We start from the raw sequence: 19,633 nt of genomic DNA, 5'->3' as shown, positions 1-19,633 counted from the left end.
TTCTATCTTTCTTTTGGGAAATTTATGTCCTCACATTTCTTCATTCTATTAGTGATGGAATATCTTCCTGTACCCAGGGATGATGGGTGAAGGGTGTTCTGGGAGGACTGGAGAAGAAGGCATGAGAATGTCTATAGCAGAAATTTAAAGCAATGGGGAGGATCATTCATATCATGGATGAATGAGCTGCTTTTGTTTGGTAATAAAATGTCAGGGAGGGCTTACTAAAGGCATTTAACAGGGACACTTTTTATGACTGTATGTGGACAAATACATGTTAATATATACATAAAATAGTCCAATAAGTATTTGTTGAATGAGTAAATGTGTATTAGGTACTTACAGTAAGTACTCAATATATGTGGTTGTGAATGTATATATGTATAATACTTTATCTGCCTTATCTAGCAGACAGTTTCTCTTCTCTACATTAAATTTCTATGTTTCTAAAACTTTGAAAATACGGGCTTGTTTTGCTTGACAAATCCTCATGTACTGAGTGCCTGTCGGAGGGTCGTTTTTTATCCCAGTCTACTGAAGTTGTAAATTTATTGAATATTACTATGTTAAAATTGTATGTAGAACAGTTTAAAAGAATAAAAATTAATTAACAAACACTATAATTATCTCAAAGGTAAAATGACTCAGCAATATACTTCTTCCTAGAGGTAATTAATATTTTCATACTTTATAAAATGTGTCAGAAACTATTAAACTAGAACTCAGCTCTCTTTGAAAAGGCTTATATTTATGTTTCTCATAAAGTAGAGAGTAATGATAACCAAAGTGGGACGATGAGAGCACTTGAATACCTAGGTTTAGGGGCTGGGGGAGCAGGCTTATTCTTACATATGAAGATGAGAAAAGGTGGCAATTTACCGACCATTTATTCATCACCCAATATGTGCCAAACACTGCAGACATCATTCCAGGCACTGTGCTAGGTCCAGCGAGGGAATGCACATGAATAGAATATGTGTGATGGACGGTACCTGGGAGGGTATATCTTCCAACCACTTACATTTACAGATGCTTGCTCACCATATCTTTCTCCCCACAGTTAGAGCTAGGGGTTCAACTATAAATTCTGGAAGAGGGAATAACTCCTCTTGCGTACAGCACTTTACAGTTTACAAAATACATCTGAGAGTTACAATTTGTACAGACACAGAGCAAGACTGGGAAGCACAGGGCACTGAATGGACTTAGCAAAGTCACATGAAATTGGAACCAGAAGGAGAGAAGGATCTCTTGTATAGAGGCCAGTATTTTCTTGGTAAATTACACACCAAATGTTACCCTACTGATATTTTTTTAGGTGACAGGTAGGTACTAGGTATTTGAAGAGAAGGAAAGCATATGGAGGAAATGAGAAAGAATTGAAACAATTAGTGGGGTTAGGGGTGCCAATGACATGTTCCACAGTTACAGTAACTGTCCTATTTCTGTACTATGAAATTCGCATGACAATCCTTCATTATTAACAGGTATCATTCTTTATCTCTTTTTAGGTAATGTAGGCCCCAAGAAAGCGTTACTTCCTAAATGGATCATCTCACACATCCCAACAATGTGACTGAGTTTATTCTCTTGGGACTCACACAGAATCCACAATTGCAGAAAATACTCTTCATTGTCTTTTTGTTTATTTTCTTATTTACTGTGCTGATCAATCTGCTCATTGTCATTACCATCTCTCTCAGCCCCATGCTTTCAGCTCCCATGTACTTCTTTCTCACTTGCTTGTCCTTCATAGATGCCTCCTACACCTCTGTCACCACCCCCAAAATGATCATCGACCTCTTATACCAGAGGAGAACCATCTCCTTGGGCAGCTGCCTGACTCAGCTATTTGTGGAGCACTTCCTGGGAGGATCAGAGATCATTCTTCTCATTGTCATGGCCTATGACCGCTACGTGGCCATCTGCAAGCCCCTTCACTACATGACCATCATGAGACAGGGGATCTGCCACTTTCTGGTGTTGGTGGTCTGGATTGGAGGGATACTGCATGCCACTATACAGATTCTTTTCATGGTCAACTTGCCCTTCTGTGGTCCCAATGTCATTGACCACTTCATGTGTGATCTCTTCCCACTGCTGAAACTTGCCTGCAGCGACACCTATAGGCTCGGAATGATAGTGGCAGCCAATAGTGGGGCCATGTGCTTGCTTATTTTTTCCATGCTGCTCCTCTCCTACATAGTCATTCTGAGCTCTCTGAAATCCCATGGCTCTGAAGGACGGCACAAAGCCCTCTCTACATTTGGCTCCCACTTTGTCGTAGTTGTACTCTTTTTTGTGCCTTGCATATTCACCTACATGCGTCCTGTGGTCACCTACCCTGTGGACAAGTTGGTGACTGTGTTCTTTGCAATCCTAACTCCCATGTTTAATCCTATCATTTAAACAGTGAGAAACACAGAGGTAAAAAATGCCGTGAAGATTATGTTGAAGAAGAGAGTAACTTCGGTTGTTCAAATGCCGAGAACATGACGATGTATATAAATAGGTAGGATTATATCTATTGTAAACTGTGAAAAAAATTAACAAATTTTGCAGCTCATTGGTAGAAAAAAAGGCCCAGAAACTAACATTTATTAACATTAACTTACTAATGGCTAATCTTTTTGTTAGGTACTTTTGATATATTTTTTTAAACTATATTTTTATTGTTTACAGTATTATAATTGCCCCTCATTTTTTTCTCTTTGCCCACCTCCACCCAGCCCTCACCCCCTTCCCTCAGGCCATCAGGATTTGAAAGAATATATGCACCCTATGTTCATAGCAGCGCTACTTACAACAGCCAAGATCTGGAAATAGCCCAAATGTCCATTAGTAGATAAGTAGATAAAAAAGCTGTGGTATATTTACACAATGGAATACTACTTGGCTATAAAAAGGAAGGAACTCTCACCTTTTGTGACAGCATGGATGGTCCTAGAGATTATTAGGTTTTTGATAACTTTTCTTTCCATTTCTTAACTACTTAAAAAATTTGTATTGTTTTTCTATTACAGTTGTCCCACTTTTCCCCCCATTGCTCCCCTCAACCCACCCACCCCTTCTTCCATAGTCAATCCCTACCCCATTGTCCATGTCCATGGGTCATTTATACTAGCTCTTTAACTAGACCCTTCCCCTACTTCTCCCCTTCTCTCCCTCTCCCCGCCCACCCCCCGGTAACTGTTAGTTTTCTCCTTGTTTACATACCTCTGATTCTATTTTACTTGTTTGTTTGTGTTGTTCATTAGTTTCCTGTATTAGGTGATATCATATAGTATTTGTATTTTGCTGTCTGGCTTATTTCACTAAGCATAATAGCCTCAGTTCCATCCATGTTGTTGCAAATGGTAAGAGTTCCTTCTTTCTCTCTGTTACATAGGACTCCATTGTGTAAATGCGCCACAGTTTTTTGATCCACTCATCTACAGATGGGCACTTAGGCTGTTTCCAGCACTTAGCTATTGTAAACAGGGCTGCTATGAACATAGGGGTGCATAAGTTCTTTTGAATAGGGGTTTCAGGATTCTTCAGGTATAATCTTAGCAATGGAATTTCTGGATCAAAAGGCAGTTCCATTTTTAGTTTTTTGAGGAAATTCCAAACTGTTTTCCATAGTGGCTGTACCAGTCTGCATTCCCACCAGCAATGCACCAGGGTTCTCATTTCTCCACATCCTCGCCAGCACTTGTTGTTCGTTGATTTGTTGATGATGGCCATTCTGACTGGTGTGAAGTGGTATCTCATTGTGGTTTTTATTTGCATCTCTCTGATGGCTAGTGATGTTGAACATTTTTTTTATGTGTCTATGGACCTTTTGTATGTCCTCTTCGGAGAACTGTTTGTTCAGGTTCTTTGCCCATTTTTTAATTGGGTTGTCTGTTTTCTTGATGTTGAGTCGTATAAGCTCTTTATATATTTTGGAGATCAATCCCTTGTCTGAGGTATCATTGGCAAATATGTTTTCCCATATAGTTGGTTTCCTTTTCATCTTGCTGATGTTTTCTTTTGCTGAGCAGAAACTCTTTAGTTTGAGGTAGTCCCATTTGTTTATTTTTTCCTTTATTTCCCTTGCCCTAGGAGGATATATCAGTGAAAATATTGCTACGTGGAATATCTGAAAATTTCCTCTAGGACTGTTATGGTGTCATGGCTTACATTTAAGTCTCTGATCCATGTTTTTGATAACTTTTAGTGTAATTTACTGTAGCCTCAATGTTCATGTGCATAGATGCAGAATATGCAATGGAAAAGAACAGTGATAAATTATTAGTGTTATGATTCTAGAGTATGTTTTCCTACAGAGTCTCACTGCTACATTTCTAAATTCTTCATACATACATTCTTTGGATAAAATTGGCTTTTCCATAGGACTTGATCTCAGGATTCTTTTATTTTTGCAGAAGATAGAAATTCTTAGAATATACGGGGAAGGGGATAGTTGAAGAATGAGAAATCACTGCCATTTTTTTCCTTTTTTGGCACTATGTATCTACCAAAAGCATAAAGAAAGACCCCCACACAAGGAAGAAATAATAATTCATAACCTATCTTTAGTTTTTCTTGGCACAAAAGTAAGCCAGCAAATCTGAAATTACTCAGATTTTAATTTGGTCCTATTTTCTTAAATATCCTTATGGTTCATAGTTTTTCTTGTATATAAAAGAAGTTTTTTTTTGCTTTTTCCTTTCAAAGACTCAAGGAGCTATTTGAAGCAACAAAGGTAAACATTCTTTTATTTAATCTCAACAAAAAAGCATATGGTTAGGTTCCCAAGCTGTTGCTCTGGAGGTATGATACATATATTTACATTAAATAAATGCCTTATCATAAGTCAGGCATATTCAGGTCAGTGATGTGATTTACCCATGTACTAACTTGACAGTTTCAATATTACTATCCTCATTTTATGGAGAAGCAAGCTGAAGTCAAGGGAGGTTTGCTCATTTACTTGCCTCAATTCATGCAGCTAAGAGTTTCAGCTACAAAATTTGAATCCATGTCTTCCAAATCTCAGTCCTACTGTCTTTCAAACAAAACACACTTGCCTATGGTACATTTATGTTAATAGATAACATTTATCAGCAGTCTTACTGATTTACTTTATCCTTCAAGAAAGTTAATGTCAATTTTTCTGTAGCCTTATCTCACGTGTAGCAATATATTTCGGGAACAATATCCCTCTGTACATGGAAAATACCAGGTCACCCTACATTACTGCATACACTTTATAAAGCAAAGACTCTCACTATGACATTCTGTCTCATGTTACTTTTCACGAATAAACCTTTCTCAAACCCACGGGTCATCTGGAGCTATCTTTTCCATAATTTGACTATACAGTAATGTCAGAGCATAATACATCTGTTCTTTGGGGTAACTGTGTGTTCTAGCTTATGTCTGCCTGTTAAGTTAATAAGAAATAGAACCTTTTCCCACAAAGTCTAGGTCTGGAAGAGAATATAATCAACAATCTACTGAAAACGGTCAAGTTTGCAGTTGATGGTAAACAACAGTTCTGCAGAATCTAAACAAAATGATACATGTTTAGGAGGTGAGAGTAAGCCAGAGGTAAGAATAGGAGAAGTACTGAGTAGATGTTTCCACTTTAAGACAAAGAGGAGTGTTTGAAGAGGGAAACTACAGCCAATGATTGTGTCTTATGGGCCATACCAAGTACTCAGCGGACAAGTGAGAACATTAATGAGGCACAAATTATAAATGGTCAACAGCATGCTTGCAAGGTGTAAGAAGCGGAGGAGGAAATGTATGGTGGTTTGACATTCTCAGTGGATGGAGTTTTGCTGGTGTGTGAACAGTTTTAAAGGATGTCAAGATGTCAGTTTGCACTCACCATCAAGATTTTCTCATGAGGATCAACTGTCAATCTTATTATTTTTGACAAGATAACATGTAAGGAAGCAAGTATGTTTTATCCTAAGAATTAATAACATAAACGATGTTTGGATCTGTTGTGTAAGGGTAATTTTATTTATATGGACTTTTAATTCAGTGGAAATATTAAGTGAGGGGAGCAAGCTAACTATTGTTCAAGGCCAACTATGAGACAACATTTTGTTACATTCTTTATACACTTTTAACTTTCTTAATGTGGAAACAAATTTTATTAGCTAGGTCTTTACTCCATTTTATACAGAAAAAACTGAGACTCAATGCAGCTAAGCAACAAAGTGAAGTCTTTTAGACTCTGCCTCCTCTAGTCATCCCACTTCGCAGTACTACTTGCTAGTATGATGTGAAAATGTTGAAGTACAGAACTGATTACTGGCCACATTTTGAAGATTGTCCTTGAGGCTTCTTCTCTTATTTTGGGAACCCTGTTCTTTCTTTGAAAATGAAAATTAGATCAAGAAACACTGCCCTAACCCATATCTAAGTGGTTAGGTAAGAACATGGAGTAACTTTGGAAAATTTCAAAGTGCACAGGTTGGTCCATCACTTATGAGCATAATATCTGGTAAAAGGGAGAGATTTTCTTCTCAGGAGACTTCCAGGGGTGTGTGGTCAAACATGTTATTCACCAGTTATAATCTGTGAAATATATTGCATACGTAGGCTTATATGTAGGCAGTTTATTTGAGAATTCAGAATGGAGACAGCAAAAGGGGATTGTGAAATAGGGAAAGAAAGAAACTTATCCCAAGATTGTGTTAAGCTGGTTACCATTCATCCTGTCTACTAATGATCAAGGGTTTCCTTACTCCATGTTGACTCTTTCATATTTCCAGTTGTGTGTACGCACCAGAATGATGAAGCAGGGTCTTCTAAGTGTCTTAAGCATCAAGCAGCAAAACAGAAAGGCAGTGAAGCACTGGTGGGAGATATTGCTGGGGGGTCAGTAAGATTGAGCTATTGCCAGGTTATAGTCGTTAGCAGTTGGTTACTGTTTCAATGGTTGAAGAAAAATATAGGTCAGTAGGGTGGGTGTGAGATAGAGTGTAAAAATGTCAACACGCTCAGTGATGGCTAATTAAAAATAAATTTATTTTTGTAGGTTTCCTAGCTCAGAGCCATATGCTTACATCAGCCCATAATAAATGGAAAATCCCAACAATGTGACTGAATTCATTCTTTTGTGCATTACAAAGAATCCAGACCTGTGGAAACTACTCTCTGCTGTGTTTCTAATCATGTGTGTGTCCACAATGTGGGGGAATCTTCTCATTGTCGTGACCATGATCACAAGTCAGAGTCTGAGATCACCTATGTATTTTTTCCTTATTTCCTTGTCCCTCAGGGATATCACCTACTTGTCCATCATTGCCCTCAAGATGATCGTGGACTCCTTCCCTGTGAACACGGCCATCTCCTCAAAGGCTGCATTTTATAGGGCATTTCTTTGGTAATGCGAGGGTCACCCTTCTCATTTTGATGGCCCATGACCGCTACATGGCCCTCTGTGAGCCCTTGCACCACATGACCCTTATGAGCCCTTGGGTGTGCTGCCTGCTGTACCATCCTGGAGTTTTAGATTAAAAAGTGGAATTTTCTGAGGTTGTTTTAAAAAATACTGATGTAGGAGCATGATAATTCAAGTGCTGTTTACCATTCACAATTATTGGCATAATACTGCACCAATATTCCCACGATAAAACCCCAGCAAAGGCACACAGAAGGATGTTGAAAGTAGAAAAGAGTGTCTCAGTCAAGTCACAGAACAAAATCTTCTGATTTTAAACATGGTCACTTAATTTTCCCCATGTGCATTTGATGTCATAAATAGCATCAGATTTCTGTATCGGAATTGTTCAGGAATAGTCAAATGGCTGAACTTAAAGGCTTTAGTGCGAGTGACTGTGGCTCTGTCTCTTTCTTAAAATGGACAAAATCCAGCCCTGGCCGCTGTGGCTCAGTGGACTGAGCGTTGGCCTGCGAACCAAGTGTCGCTGGTTCGATTCCCAGTCAGGGCACATGACTAGGTTGCACATCAGGTTCCCAGTTGGGGGCGCAAGTGAGAGGCAACCACACAGTGGTGTTTCTCTCCCTCTCTTTCTCCTTTGCCCTCTCTCTAAAAATAAACAAACAAATAAATAAATAAATAATTTTAATTTAAAAAAATGGGCAAAATCACCAGGGCAATAGAAAAAAAGAAGGTTCAGGCATCTTTCAGGAAGCACACAGGTGGAAACAGGGAAAGGTTATTTATTTATTTTCAAATTCAAGAAATAGTAAGGGTGTACTCGTTGAGACATTTAGGGACATCAGAGGAATAGGGAAAGAATAGAAACAGATCTGAATTCTGAAGAGAACATTTCCCAGACTGTCAGAAAAATGAACATGCTTAGCTAGATAGAGAATAAATCTTCTATACTAAAGTAAAGAATAATCCTGGATCTGAATAAAATACAGTGGACTTAAGGAACATAACAAGGAGAGTAGTTAGAATGGGGTTTTAATATATTCTTTTAATTTGTAATAACCATTTATTTAGAAAAATACATGCAAATGTGACTGATATGCACATACAGGTCATTTAAAATATAATTATGAAATACTACTTATGACAACCTTACTACTAATTCCTCATCCAGTTCTGAATATTATATTCACTTTGAAGTTGAAACAGGAATTTCTATTATTTTTGGAACAACTGATGCTAGAATTAATTTGCTGCCAAAATGGATGAGAAAGAAATAGTGGGCATTGGGGATGTGGGGGGGAGGTAAATTCCCAAGGCCACAACCCCAAGAGATGGCCTCAAGCCCACAGTTGATGGCTGGGAGGGGCCCAGGGCAATCCCTGGTGCAGCTCCAGTATATTAAAATGTATGACTATGAAGAAAGAAAAGACCTTGGAATCTTCTAGGAAAAATATGAACAGAATCAGCTGCTTCCTATAGTAGTATATAAACTTCAAACTGATTTCAAAGTGAGTATAGAGGTTGGGAAAGCCTGGGCCAATGACATGGCTATTTATGCAAGATTTACATTAGCTTACAATTTGTACTATAAGACTCTGTGTTATGTTAAAATGTTAGTTTCACCCATAGAGATTAATTATACAGGAGATAATAAAATTATACTCAAAGCCCATCTCCTTTGTTTTTAACTGCTTGGATAAAGGAAAATGTGGTATGATGGGTTTTAAGCTTAATTTTTAATGTTAACTCAATTATATCAAGACATATATTAAAGTAAGCCTGCTATTTTCATATGTTCTCTTCTATATTTTAAAATTATATTAAAATGTTTCTGCAAACAAGCAGAATTATAACTTTTATTCTCTCATTTAATATATTGTAAACATGCCTCACCATCCATGTCTTCATATTATTTACTAGTAGCCTGATTTACATAAACTCCTTCCTATTATTGAATGTTTTAGATATTTCTAAATTTTTACTGTCCTAAAAGATATGCATCATTTTCCATTGCAAAACTTACACTACCTCACTTCACTTTTAGAAAAACGTCTTAGGATTGAGTTCTTAAAAAAAAAGAAAGAATAGAAACATGTTTATAATCCTGGAAATATTTGCTATAATGTTTCTGAAAAGATTACATCAATCCAGTAGTTTACAACTTTAGAATTAATATGATTTTTTCCTTTTTATTGAATTTATTGGAGTGACACTGGTTAACAGAACTATATAGTTCAGGTACACAGTTCTACAACCCATCCTCTGTATGGTGCATTGTGCGATCACCACCTCTAGACAAGTCTCTGTTCATCACCATTTACCCCCTCATCCCCTCTTCCACCTCCCCCTACCTTCCCTCGCCCTGGCAATCACCATATTCTTGTCCATGTCCCTGAGTTTTTCTCTCTTCTTTTTCTTTTTTGCTCAATCCCCTCACTACCCCCACCCAGCATCCCCCACTCATAGAGAACAACCGTCAGCTTGTTCTCTGAGTCTGTCTCCATTTTGCTTATTCATTCATTTTTTCCATTAGATTCCACATATGAGTGAAACCGTATGGTACTCGTCTTTCCCTGATTGGCTTGTTTCACTTAGCGTAATGCTCCCCAGACCCAATCATGTTGCCATAAAGGGTAAGATTTCCTTCTTTTTTCAGGGCCAAGTGGTATTCCATTGGGTAAATGTACCACTAGTGCTGGTGAGGATGTAGAGAAAAGGGAACTCTACTGCGCTGTCGGTGGGGATGCAGACTGGTGCAGCCGCTGTGGAGAACAGTATGGAATTTCCTCAAAAAACTAAAAATGGAACTGCCTTTTGACCAGTGATTCCACTTCTGGGAACTTGAATAAACCTAAAACACTAATCTGAAAGAATATATCCCCACTATGTTCATTGCTGATAAGCTGCTAACTGCTGGATCATATATTGATATCCTTTCTTTTTTCTTTTCTTTTCTTTTTGGTTTTTCAATTACAGTTGTCCCATTTTTCCCCCATTTCTCTCCCCCACCCAGCCCACCCCCTCTCCCGCAATCATATCCCGCCCCGTTGTCCATGTCCATGAGTCATTTATACACGTTCCTTGACTAAACCCTTCCCTTACTGATATCCTTTATTTTTTTAATAAATGTTCATTGACTGACCCAATGATCTTATAGGGTTTATTTTATACTCTTGTTTTCTTGGTGACAACTTGTAGTTGAATATGGTGTTCATAGTGCAGGCTGTGTTTAAGAATGTCTGGTACCCTGGGAATGTAATGCAAATGATTATTTAAAGTGAGCATAAAGATGCATATTAGCATACACAATCCTATCTTTATTGTAAATTGTTTTTGTTAGCTCTATGTGGTTTTCATGAAAATCAGATTATTTTATTTCTCACAGTAAACCTCTTTATTATTTTATTCACCTACTTAATAGATTATATGTATATATACACACATTTGACAAGTAAATTTCTGTTATATGTACAATTGAGGACACAATCATTCTTGGAAACTATTGTCTAGCTATGGAAAACAGTCAGAAGTTGGAGTAATTATCTGGATGACTCATGGATAAGGTGACTGGCTGGTAAGTGAGAGAATAGTGACTAAAATTACCGAGGGCATTTATCATAAGCAAGTTTTACATTTCGCCAACTTGACACTCACCATAGTCCTGTGAGATGAGCAAGTGGGTTATATAGGAACATCCTTAGTTTACAATGAAGTCATATAAATGGCAAGTTGTACAATATCAGATTGGGCCCCATAGTATAAACAATTAATACATAATTTAAAAAGTCTCAAGACTCTAGCTATATTCAACATACTGTTTCTAGTCCTTACCTATGTGGTTGTTACCATTTTGTATCTGCAGTGATTGGACCATTACTTCATGAATCTCCATCACTCGTTCTGTGTCTTTCATCAAGGAGCCTCCTTCAAACATGAGCAAAAAAAGTTAGAAGGCTTTGATTTCTACAGGTGGATAGAGACAGGAGAAAGCCAGCTCTGCTCCTTTCTCTGAGCTCATTAGGAATACTTAAGTGTTGGAGCCAGGGATTCTGTGTTTAAATTCCAGATCCAGCATGTTATATGACTTTTTTTCCTTAAGCATGGATTGTCTTCCAGTAAAACAGGAATAATAAGATACAACATGGACTGTTTTTTAGGGCTAGTTCTTAAACAGTTGCTTTGTTTACATTATTTAATGCAGTCATTCTGGCAATACTCCTAAGTAGGCATTATCATTTTCATAAATACCTGTTCTTATTTTTTAAGACAAGTCTTCTTTGTAAAGATTTTATTTATTTATTTTTAGAGAGAGGGGAAGGGAGGGAGAAAGAGAGGGAAAGAACACCTGTGTGTGGTTGCCTCTCATGAGCCCCCAGCTGAGAACCTGATCCATAACCCAGGCATGTGCCCTGACTGGGAATTGAACCAGCAACCCTCTGGTTTGCAGAACAACACTCAATCCACTGAGCCACACCAGCCAAGGCCATCTGTTCTTCTTTTAAATGAATGTAGAAAGAACCCAACTCAGCATGTGTATACTTGTCACCTGCTAATATAGAGCTAGGCACTTTTCCATAGAGCTTTCTTTTTTGTAGGGAATGGATTAATTCATCTTAAAGGCCCAATTCAGTTCAGAGTTAAAAACAATTGGTTAAGTAGCTATGATTTTCAAGAGACTCTTAAACTAGGGATTATTTCTTCTTCTCTTTCTAGATAAGGTAGTCTCCTGATCAGTGGTGACATGTAAGTCACTCCACTCCTATTCCATATTAATGGCAGGAATGACCAATAAATTACAGTTCTCTGTCGTCAGTGCAGATGTGGCTTCCAAATCCTCCTCAACAATTCACTCCGGGAAATCACTACTAAATGATCAGAGCTAGCAGTTGAGATAAAAAACTATGTCTCATCCCTACCATATGTGAATATTTCTCCTATATATGAGGCTCTGGCCATTTAAAGTATTTTATAATTTATCTTCTCCTGAATTCTGCCTGACCTCCCACTACCACCTTCAACAAATTTCTAATTTTGTGCTCTCACTTACGACAGAAGCACAGGATCAGCTTTTCACATGGATGCACCAACTTGTTGATGACTGTGATATGATGGTGTCATAAACTGGTCCAGGTGACTTTTTCTTTTTCTCATAATTGCAGGTTTTATGTGCTCGCTATGGTAGCATTTAGCTTCTCCTTGGAAATCATGCAAAACCAAAGCTTTGTAACCGAGTTCATCCTCTTGGGGCTTTCAGAGAATCCAAACGTTCAGAAAACAGTATTTGTTATATTTTTGTTCAGCTACATTGCAACTGTCGGGGGCAACTTGCTAATTGTGGTGACCATCAGCAGCAGCCCAGCACTCCTGGGCTCCCCCATGTACTTCTTCTTGGCTTTCCTGTCTTTCCTGGATGCCTGCTACTCCACTGTCATCACCCCGAAGGTGATTGCGGACTCTCTCTATGACAGGAAGACCATATCTTTTGAAGGCTGCATGACCCAGCTCTTTGCTGGACACTTCTTTGCTGGGGTGGAGGTGTTTATCCTCACAGTCATGGCCTATGACCGCTATGTGGCTATCTGCAAGCCCTTGCATTATTCTTCTATCATGAACTGGAGGCTCTGCGGCATTCTGATGGGGGTGGCCTGGACGGGGGGCTTCCTGCATTCCACAATACAAATTCTCTTTACTTTCCAGCTGCCCTTCTGTGGCCCCAATGTCATTGATCACTTCATATGTGACTTGAACCCATTACTAGAGCTGGCCTGCACTGACACTCACATCTTTGGCTTTTTGGTGGTGGCCAACAGTGGGTTTATCTGCATCATAATCTTCTGTTTGTTGCTTGTCTCTTATGGTTTCATCTTGTTCTCACTGAGAACCCACAGTACGGAAGGGCAGAGGAAAGCTCTCTCCACTTGCGGATCTCACATCGCTGTTGTGGTGTTGTTCTTTGTCCCGTGCATATTTGTGTATGCCCGACCTCCATCCACCTTCTCCTTTGACAAAATGGTGGCAATATTTTACACCATCCTCACACCATTGCTCAACCCTTTGATTTACACCATCAGGAATAAGGAAGTGAAAAATGCCATGAGGAAAGTGTGGAACAGAATAATGGTGGTTTTTAATGAAAGACGAGACTGATCTGATGGGATCTACACTCAGGATGTGTTCTAAGACACATTGGAGCTGCTGAACGTATTTCCAGCAATGAAGAATTTGAGTGCTCCAGGGTCCCTAAGTCTTCCCTGGCTTCGGCACTCTCAAAAGTACCTCTGCTCACCGAAGGGCCAATAAACTGTACGTGGCATTGAAGCCAGCTTGGCAGAAGTTTCTGTCTTGGAGGAGCCCTCCCTTGAAGAGATTTCAGATGAGCAGAAGATAGGGCTGCTCTTTCTCCACACCTAGATTTTCAAGACCCTTGGGAACCTTTGCTTATGACCCACAACTGCATCCCTTCTCTGGGTTTGGGGCAGTGATATTGCAGTGGGTCATGGAGACAGAAGATGACTTCTGTGATGAAATCTTGGATCAAACTATCCTCCCGAATATTTTTTTTTGCTCTTCCCCCCTCTCTGTCTTTCTGTTTCATAGCCTCTGACTCTTTTTTCCTTGGGTCTGCTCACTCTCACTCTCCTCTCTCCTGCTCTGACTTCAATTATTCTCTACTCTTTCCTCTTCTTCACTATTATTAATTTAGGTATCTTTTTATTGCTTTGATATTTGCCTCACCATGCAATATACAGAACTTGATTTTGGAGTCAGAACAGAAAATTAAGGCATCAATTGGTATCCTTCTTGGAGGGCTCAGGATTTCTCTTTCCTGGGATTCAATCCACATGAAATGGGTTTGCTGTTTTATGTGACATGGATGGTGAATACTAGAGAGAGAGGCTATCTAGTAGCATCCCACTCTAATTTTATCCTAACTGTACTTGGAAAGACTTTCTGTATCACAGGTCAAACTTTGCACATTGAAAGAACAAGACAAATGGCCACACTTACCTTGTAAAATAGTGTACAGGCCAAATGAAATAACGAAAGTAAAAATAATATACAACAAGAATAATACATAATCTAGGATCATGCTATTCAGTTAAATATATAGTTAATAACACACAGTAATATATGCAAATAAGAGAGAGAGGCATTTGCCTATCTGGGAAAAAAGTGGAGACTTTTAGTATCAAATATATTTGAACTGGTTTAAAATTTCAACACGTAAAAGTAAGAATTAAAGAAGGGAAAATTACATTTTCCACTCCTGTGATGTTCTGCAAGATCAGAATGTTAGGAAAGTGCAGGAGTATAAGGAAGTAATGACTGGGTTCCATGGTAAAACCCTGAGGAAGTGTTGTTCTGATCTAATGAGTACATCTTGTCAGTAGCTGCTTCCCTGTCTTATGTCCCCAACTCTTCTCTTTGCTTATTCAGAATAAAACAAAATATGACATGGCTCTCATGGTTGTCCAACATCTGTCCATAATGTTATCTCTTACAACTTTTTGATTTAATGATAGCAGTTTTTATGGAAATCATTTCTATGTTTACCTGAACCAATGCATGTTTCTCCTCTTAGGATATTTTGCTTATTCTCCTCATCTAATGCTGCCTGTCTTCACAGTCAAAAGCTTCCTCCCTTTGGTATTAGTATTTTATTAGGAACTAATATATTAAAATTAAGTAATAATAAATTAATTATTCATTTTATAGTCATCAGAGATTATTGGAACTGCCAACCAGAGTGTATAATTATTATAATATCTCTAATGTATCATGCTGAACTAATATTATTTTCATGGGACTGCAGGCAAACAAAGTTTTAATTAGATGTGTAACTTCATTAGAGGTAAATGACAATTTTATTTACTAATATTTAAATACTTAGGCAAACTCAGTATAAGCTTATTGAGTACTTGAGTTTCAGAGAACCTTGTTGGAAAATTTAACGCACAAAGTGAGAACTACAGTATTCCCTCACTTATTGCGGGTATTACATTCTAGACCCCACCGCGAAGTAGGAACCTTACATTTATTCTACATTCTTAAACCCCCGTAACTTTAACAACACACGTATACAGTACCGCAAAATCCCACGATATAGCGAAAAATCCGCAATAAATAATTAAATATAATGTTTTTAAAAATTCCGTGATAGAGTGATGCCACAATAACTGAACCACGATTCAGAGAGGGACGACTGTATACTTCTTTCTTGTTTTTTGAACTTTCACTGACCAATCAATTCAGTCTCCAGGGATATTTCTACTTTTGGAACCAATATTCACTTGGTATTATTGCATACACTTCTGTGTAGTTCTTATGCAATTAATTATCTTATCTAGAGGTATTTTATTTTACCAACTTGATTGTAAAGAAGTTGAGGATATCTTTGATTTATTTTTTTAAAGGATTTTTAAATAATTTCTTCCATTACATTGACTGCAGATATGTAGGTTCTTAGTACTCATATGATGACTGATTTGAAGGTGTTATTGATTCATTGAAGGATTGATGATCAGTTAGAAAGAAGAAAAGTATCTCAAGACTTATACTAAAGTAAATTTGACAATATTAAAAGGCATAGAAATATTATGAGATAATAAATATGGTAACTCACAAATGAAGTAACAGATTAACTTGGAAAGGGGGAAAATGGATAAATTTGACTGTATGAAATAAAGAAGAGCTAGAGTTAAAAACTTAAAGATATAAAAAGCAAACTGACAAGTGGTATACATAATTTAAATAGATGAAGTAAAAATTACATAAATATTGTACCAAATCAGTAATAGAAAGAAATATATATCATAATTTTATATCTGTTAACCAAATAAATCAGATTATGCTCCAATTTTATTAGAAATCTATGCTATATTGTTGTAATTTTAAAAATGATGTAAAATGATCCAGTTTTTTACATAAAAAAGAATTTTAAACCCTGAAAAACTGGGAATAATTTGCAAACAATTAACAGTTACTTCTGGAGTGTGGCATTGGAAAATTATGAATTTTTGAAGAGTACTTTTTAAAACCTATAATCTATGTAAATTTTTGTGGAGATTTTATTATAAATATATTTGTTCTACAATAAAAATGTTTCTAATAAATATTAAAACAATCAAATTGGAAGGCTCTTTGACAATTGTCAATAATTATGAAAATATTCTTATTTTATGTTGATTAATCTCCTGGTAATTCATTTTGATGAAATTATTAAAAATAAGCAAAAGGGTATAAATGAGAAGAGGTTTATTCAAAAGTAGGTCATTAGGGTAAAAATTTGTAAGCAATTAAAAATAAATGTTCGAATTCATGGTATGAAATTTTGATATGTTAATTTACAACAACCATCTTATCCTTTAATCTATCTCAGCTGCTCACCCCCATGCTCATACTCTAGACCTAGTTATTACCTATGATTCAAACCCTTCTAAAATCTCTCAATTTCGTACCCACTACCTTTCAACTGCACCGCCATCATTTCCAGCTTATTTCTATTCCTGCTCCATTCTCACAATTGTTTGATCCCAATGTGACATACAAATCATGGTCCCTGACAACTTTTTACATGACATTGGGCATGCGCCTGCCTAAGGAGCTTCACACGGGCTGTTTTCTGTGTCTTCATTATATGTATGGCTTATCTCCTCATAGTTTTCAGTTTATTATTAAAATGTGTCTTCTTAATAATGAGTTTTATGACTTACTCATAGAAGTGCGACTCCCACCCACCATCATTCTGTATCTTCTATTCTTCCATCTCTGCTTAATTTTTCTTCTTAGCACGTATCATTCCCTAACAAGTCAAATAATTTGTATTCATTTTTTGTACGTATACTAGAATACAGTTTATATGAGGGTGGGGATTTGTGTTTCCTTTTTTTTTTAAAAAAAAGATCTACCATTAGACCCTCAGTGCCTAGAATAGCATCTGGTCCATCGTACGTGGTCAATATTTATTGAATATGTAAATAATAAAAGTACATAAATGAATTTCTGCTCCTGGGTGAGGTTCAATAACTTGTGGGCAAAAATGCTCTTGTTATGAACAACTAGAAAGCCAAATACAATAGAGAAATAATCTGTTATGAGCTTCTGAAGACAATCTAAATGAAAGGCATAAGGCTCCAGAGAGAAGACCTTAAAAATGTTGAATTCTGTGGCTGCTTTTACCCTGGGAGCGTTAGTTGAATCTGGGCATAGACAGAACATGAGAATCTGGGCTTCACAGGTGGAGATTTGCTAAGTGAGGGCATGCAGTATTTTTTCCCTCAGAACATTTCTCCAATCCTAGGGTTTGCTGTGGGTTGAATTGCATCCCCCCAAAATATGTTGAAGTCCTAACCCCCAGCGGCTGTGAGTGTAACCATCATATTACGGTAAGGTCATTGGGGTGAGCCCTAATCCAATATCAGTGGTGTCTTTATAAAAAGGGGAAATTTGGACACAGAAACACATGCACACATGCCATTGGAAGATGAATATAGAGATCAGGGTGATGCATCTACAAGCCACGGAGCTCCAAAGATTGCCAGCATACCACCGGAAGCTGGGGCGAGGCTTGGAACAGCCTGCTGTCGTGTCCTCTGAAGGAACAGTATAATAAAATCAAATGAAAAGATGAAATACTGTCATTTTGTGACAACATGGATGGACCTTGAGAATAGCATGCTAAATGGAATAAATCAGACAGAAAAAGTCAAGAATCGTACGATTTCACTCATTTGTGGGATATAAAACTGATAGTAACAAATGAACAAACAAGAAAATCAAATACTCATGGACGCAGACCACAGTATGGTGGTTACCAGAGGGAGGGGGTTTGGGAGTGAGTGAAGGGTAAAGAGGGTCAAATATATGATGTAAGAAGACTTGGCTTTGTGTGGTGGACACACAATGCAAAATACAGATGATGTATCATAGAAATGTACTCTTGAAACCAATATAATTTTATTAACTAATGTCACCCCAATAAAGTTAATTAATAGAAAAAAGAAAGATAGCAACTACTAGCATTGTGCTAAATGAAAACATTGTCTAATAAAAAATAAAAATAAAACCAACTAATAAAGAGCAGAACAAAAATATATGAATATGGAGAGAACACAAAAATGTTAAAATCTGGTTCTTTGAATAGAAGAATAAAGTTGATAAACCCCTAACACGTGGTGACAGTTACATGTGTGTGTACATTTGTCAAAACTCCTATATATTTAAAAGTGGCATACTTCCTTTACCTACTGATTTACTGACTTCACATTATTTTAGAAATTATAGAGACTAAGTTTCATTGTAATTATATTATATTTTATCAATATTATTATGATTTGTAATAGTTATTATATCTAATGATAACATTTCCTAGAATAGGAAAATAGGAGAAAAAACTTGCCTAAAGTCACAGAAACAAAATGATGGAGCAAGAATTCAATTACATCCCCTCTGAACCTTCACCTGGGCTCTGACCTTTGTCTGGCATTAGAAAAGATTTGACTTAAAGGACAGAGCCTTTGGTAACTTTTGGAAGTCTGTGCCTCAGTACAACTTAGAAAGCATGTTTTTTTCCTCAGAGCAGGGTGCATGGGTGGAGCACTTGGTAACTGAAACGGGAGGTGTCCCTTAGGGCAGACTAGGAGGGAAGAAGGGCTCTGAGGACAGACTCGGCCCATTGACAACCTTGTCTGGGATAAATTAACCCCATGGTTTGCTGTGATCCTGGATTAGCTGAGTGAGCTAAGTAACTCGCTGAGCAAATTGGTCAGGCTTGGGTGGGAAGGGTGGAGTCCTCGTCCCTCCTTAGGCTGGACTTTGTGAACTTTTATGAAATCTCTATAAATATCTGATGGAGGAAAAAGAGTTATTTAATTCAGATGCTCTGTAGGGGGATGTTTTGGGGTAATAGACTTGGTTTTAGAGATGTTTCTACCACAGAATAGTGGGGATGCTAGTGGGGATACTTCCTTTTTACTTTAGAAAGCTCTCTGAAACTTGCTGCTGGTATTCCAGATCCTTTTGGTGAGTTTTGTTCATATTTTCTAGGACAGCTTGGCCATTGATAGAGTATCTCTCCTCCCATAGATCCTGCAATAGATAGCCAAGTGGACACACTTTAACTTTGGAAGGCCATTAGCAAGAAAATGGTTTGATGGGTAAAACCAGAAAGCCTTTGCCGAGGAGACGGCATTTCAACTAGGTACTCTGTATCCAGGTAGCCATGGAGAGGGAGGTTGTATCTGAGTG

General features: G+C 37.6%; 2 protein-coding genes across 2 annotated transcripts; both read left to right on the top strand.

Moving 5' to 3' along the window:
- The first annotated feature begins 1,545 nt into the window (after positions 1-1,545).
- LOC150017852 (olfactory receptor 4C3D-like) lies at positions 1,546-2,496 on the top strand. Its single transcript, XM_090267259.1, is given in 1 exon segment — positions 1,546-2,496. A coding segment is annotated over 1 exon segment (951 nt).
- A 10,063-nt stretch (positions 2,497-12,559) lies between these two features.
- Positions 12,560-13,534, top strand: LOC150017851 (olfactory receptor 4C15-like). Its single transcript, XM_090267258.1, has one exon. It carries the CDS (start codon positions 12,563-12,565, stop codon positions 13,532-13,534), a length of 972 nt encoding a protein of 323 aa, XP_090123384.1. The 5' UTR covers positions 12,560-12,562.
- The last annotated feature ends 6,099 nt before the right edge of the window (positions 13,535-19,633 follow it).

The sequence above is a fragment of the Furipterus horrens genome, unplaced genomic scaffold (assembly GCF_987537825.1).
Source record: "Furipterus horrens unplaced genomic scaffold, mFurHor1.1.pri manual_scaffold_2, whole genome shotgun sequence".
In the NCBI taxonomy this organism is placed as follows: Eukaryota; Metazoa; Chordata; class Mammalia; order Chiroptera; family Furipteridae; genus Furipterus; species Furipterus horrens.
Note: the sequence above shows the minus strand (reverse complement) of the source record. Positions and strands in the feature narration are given on the sequence as shown.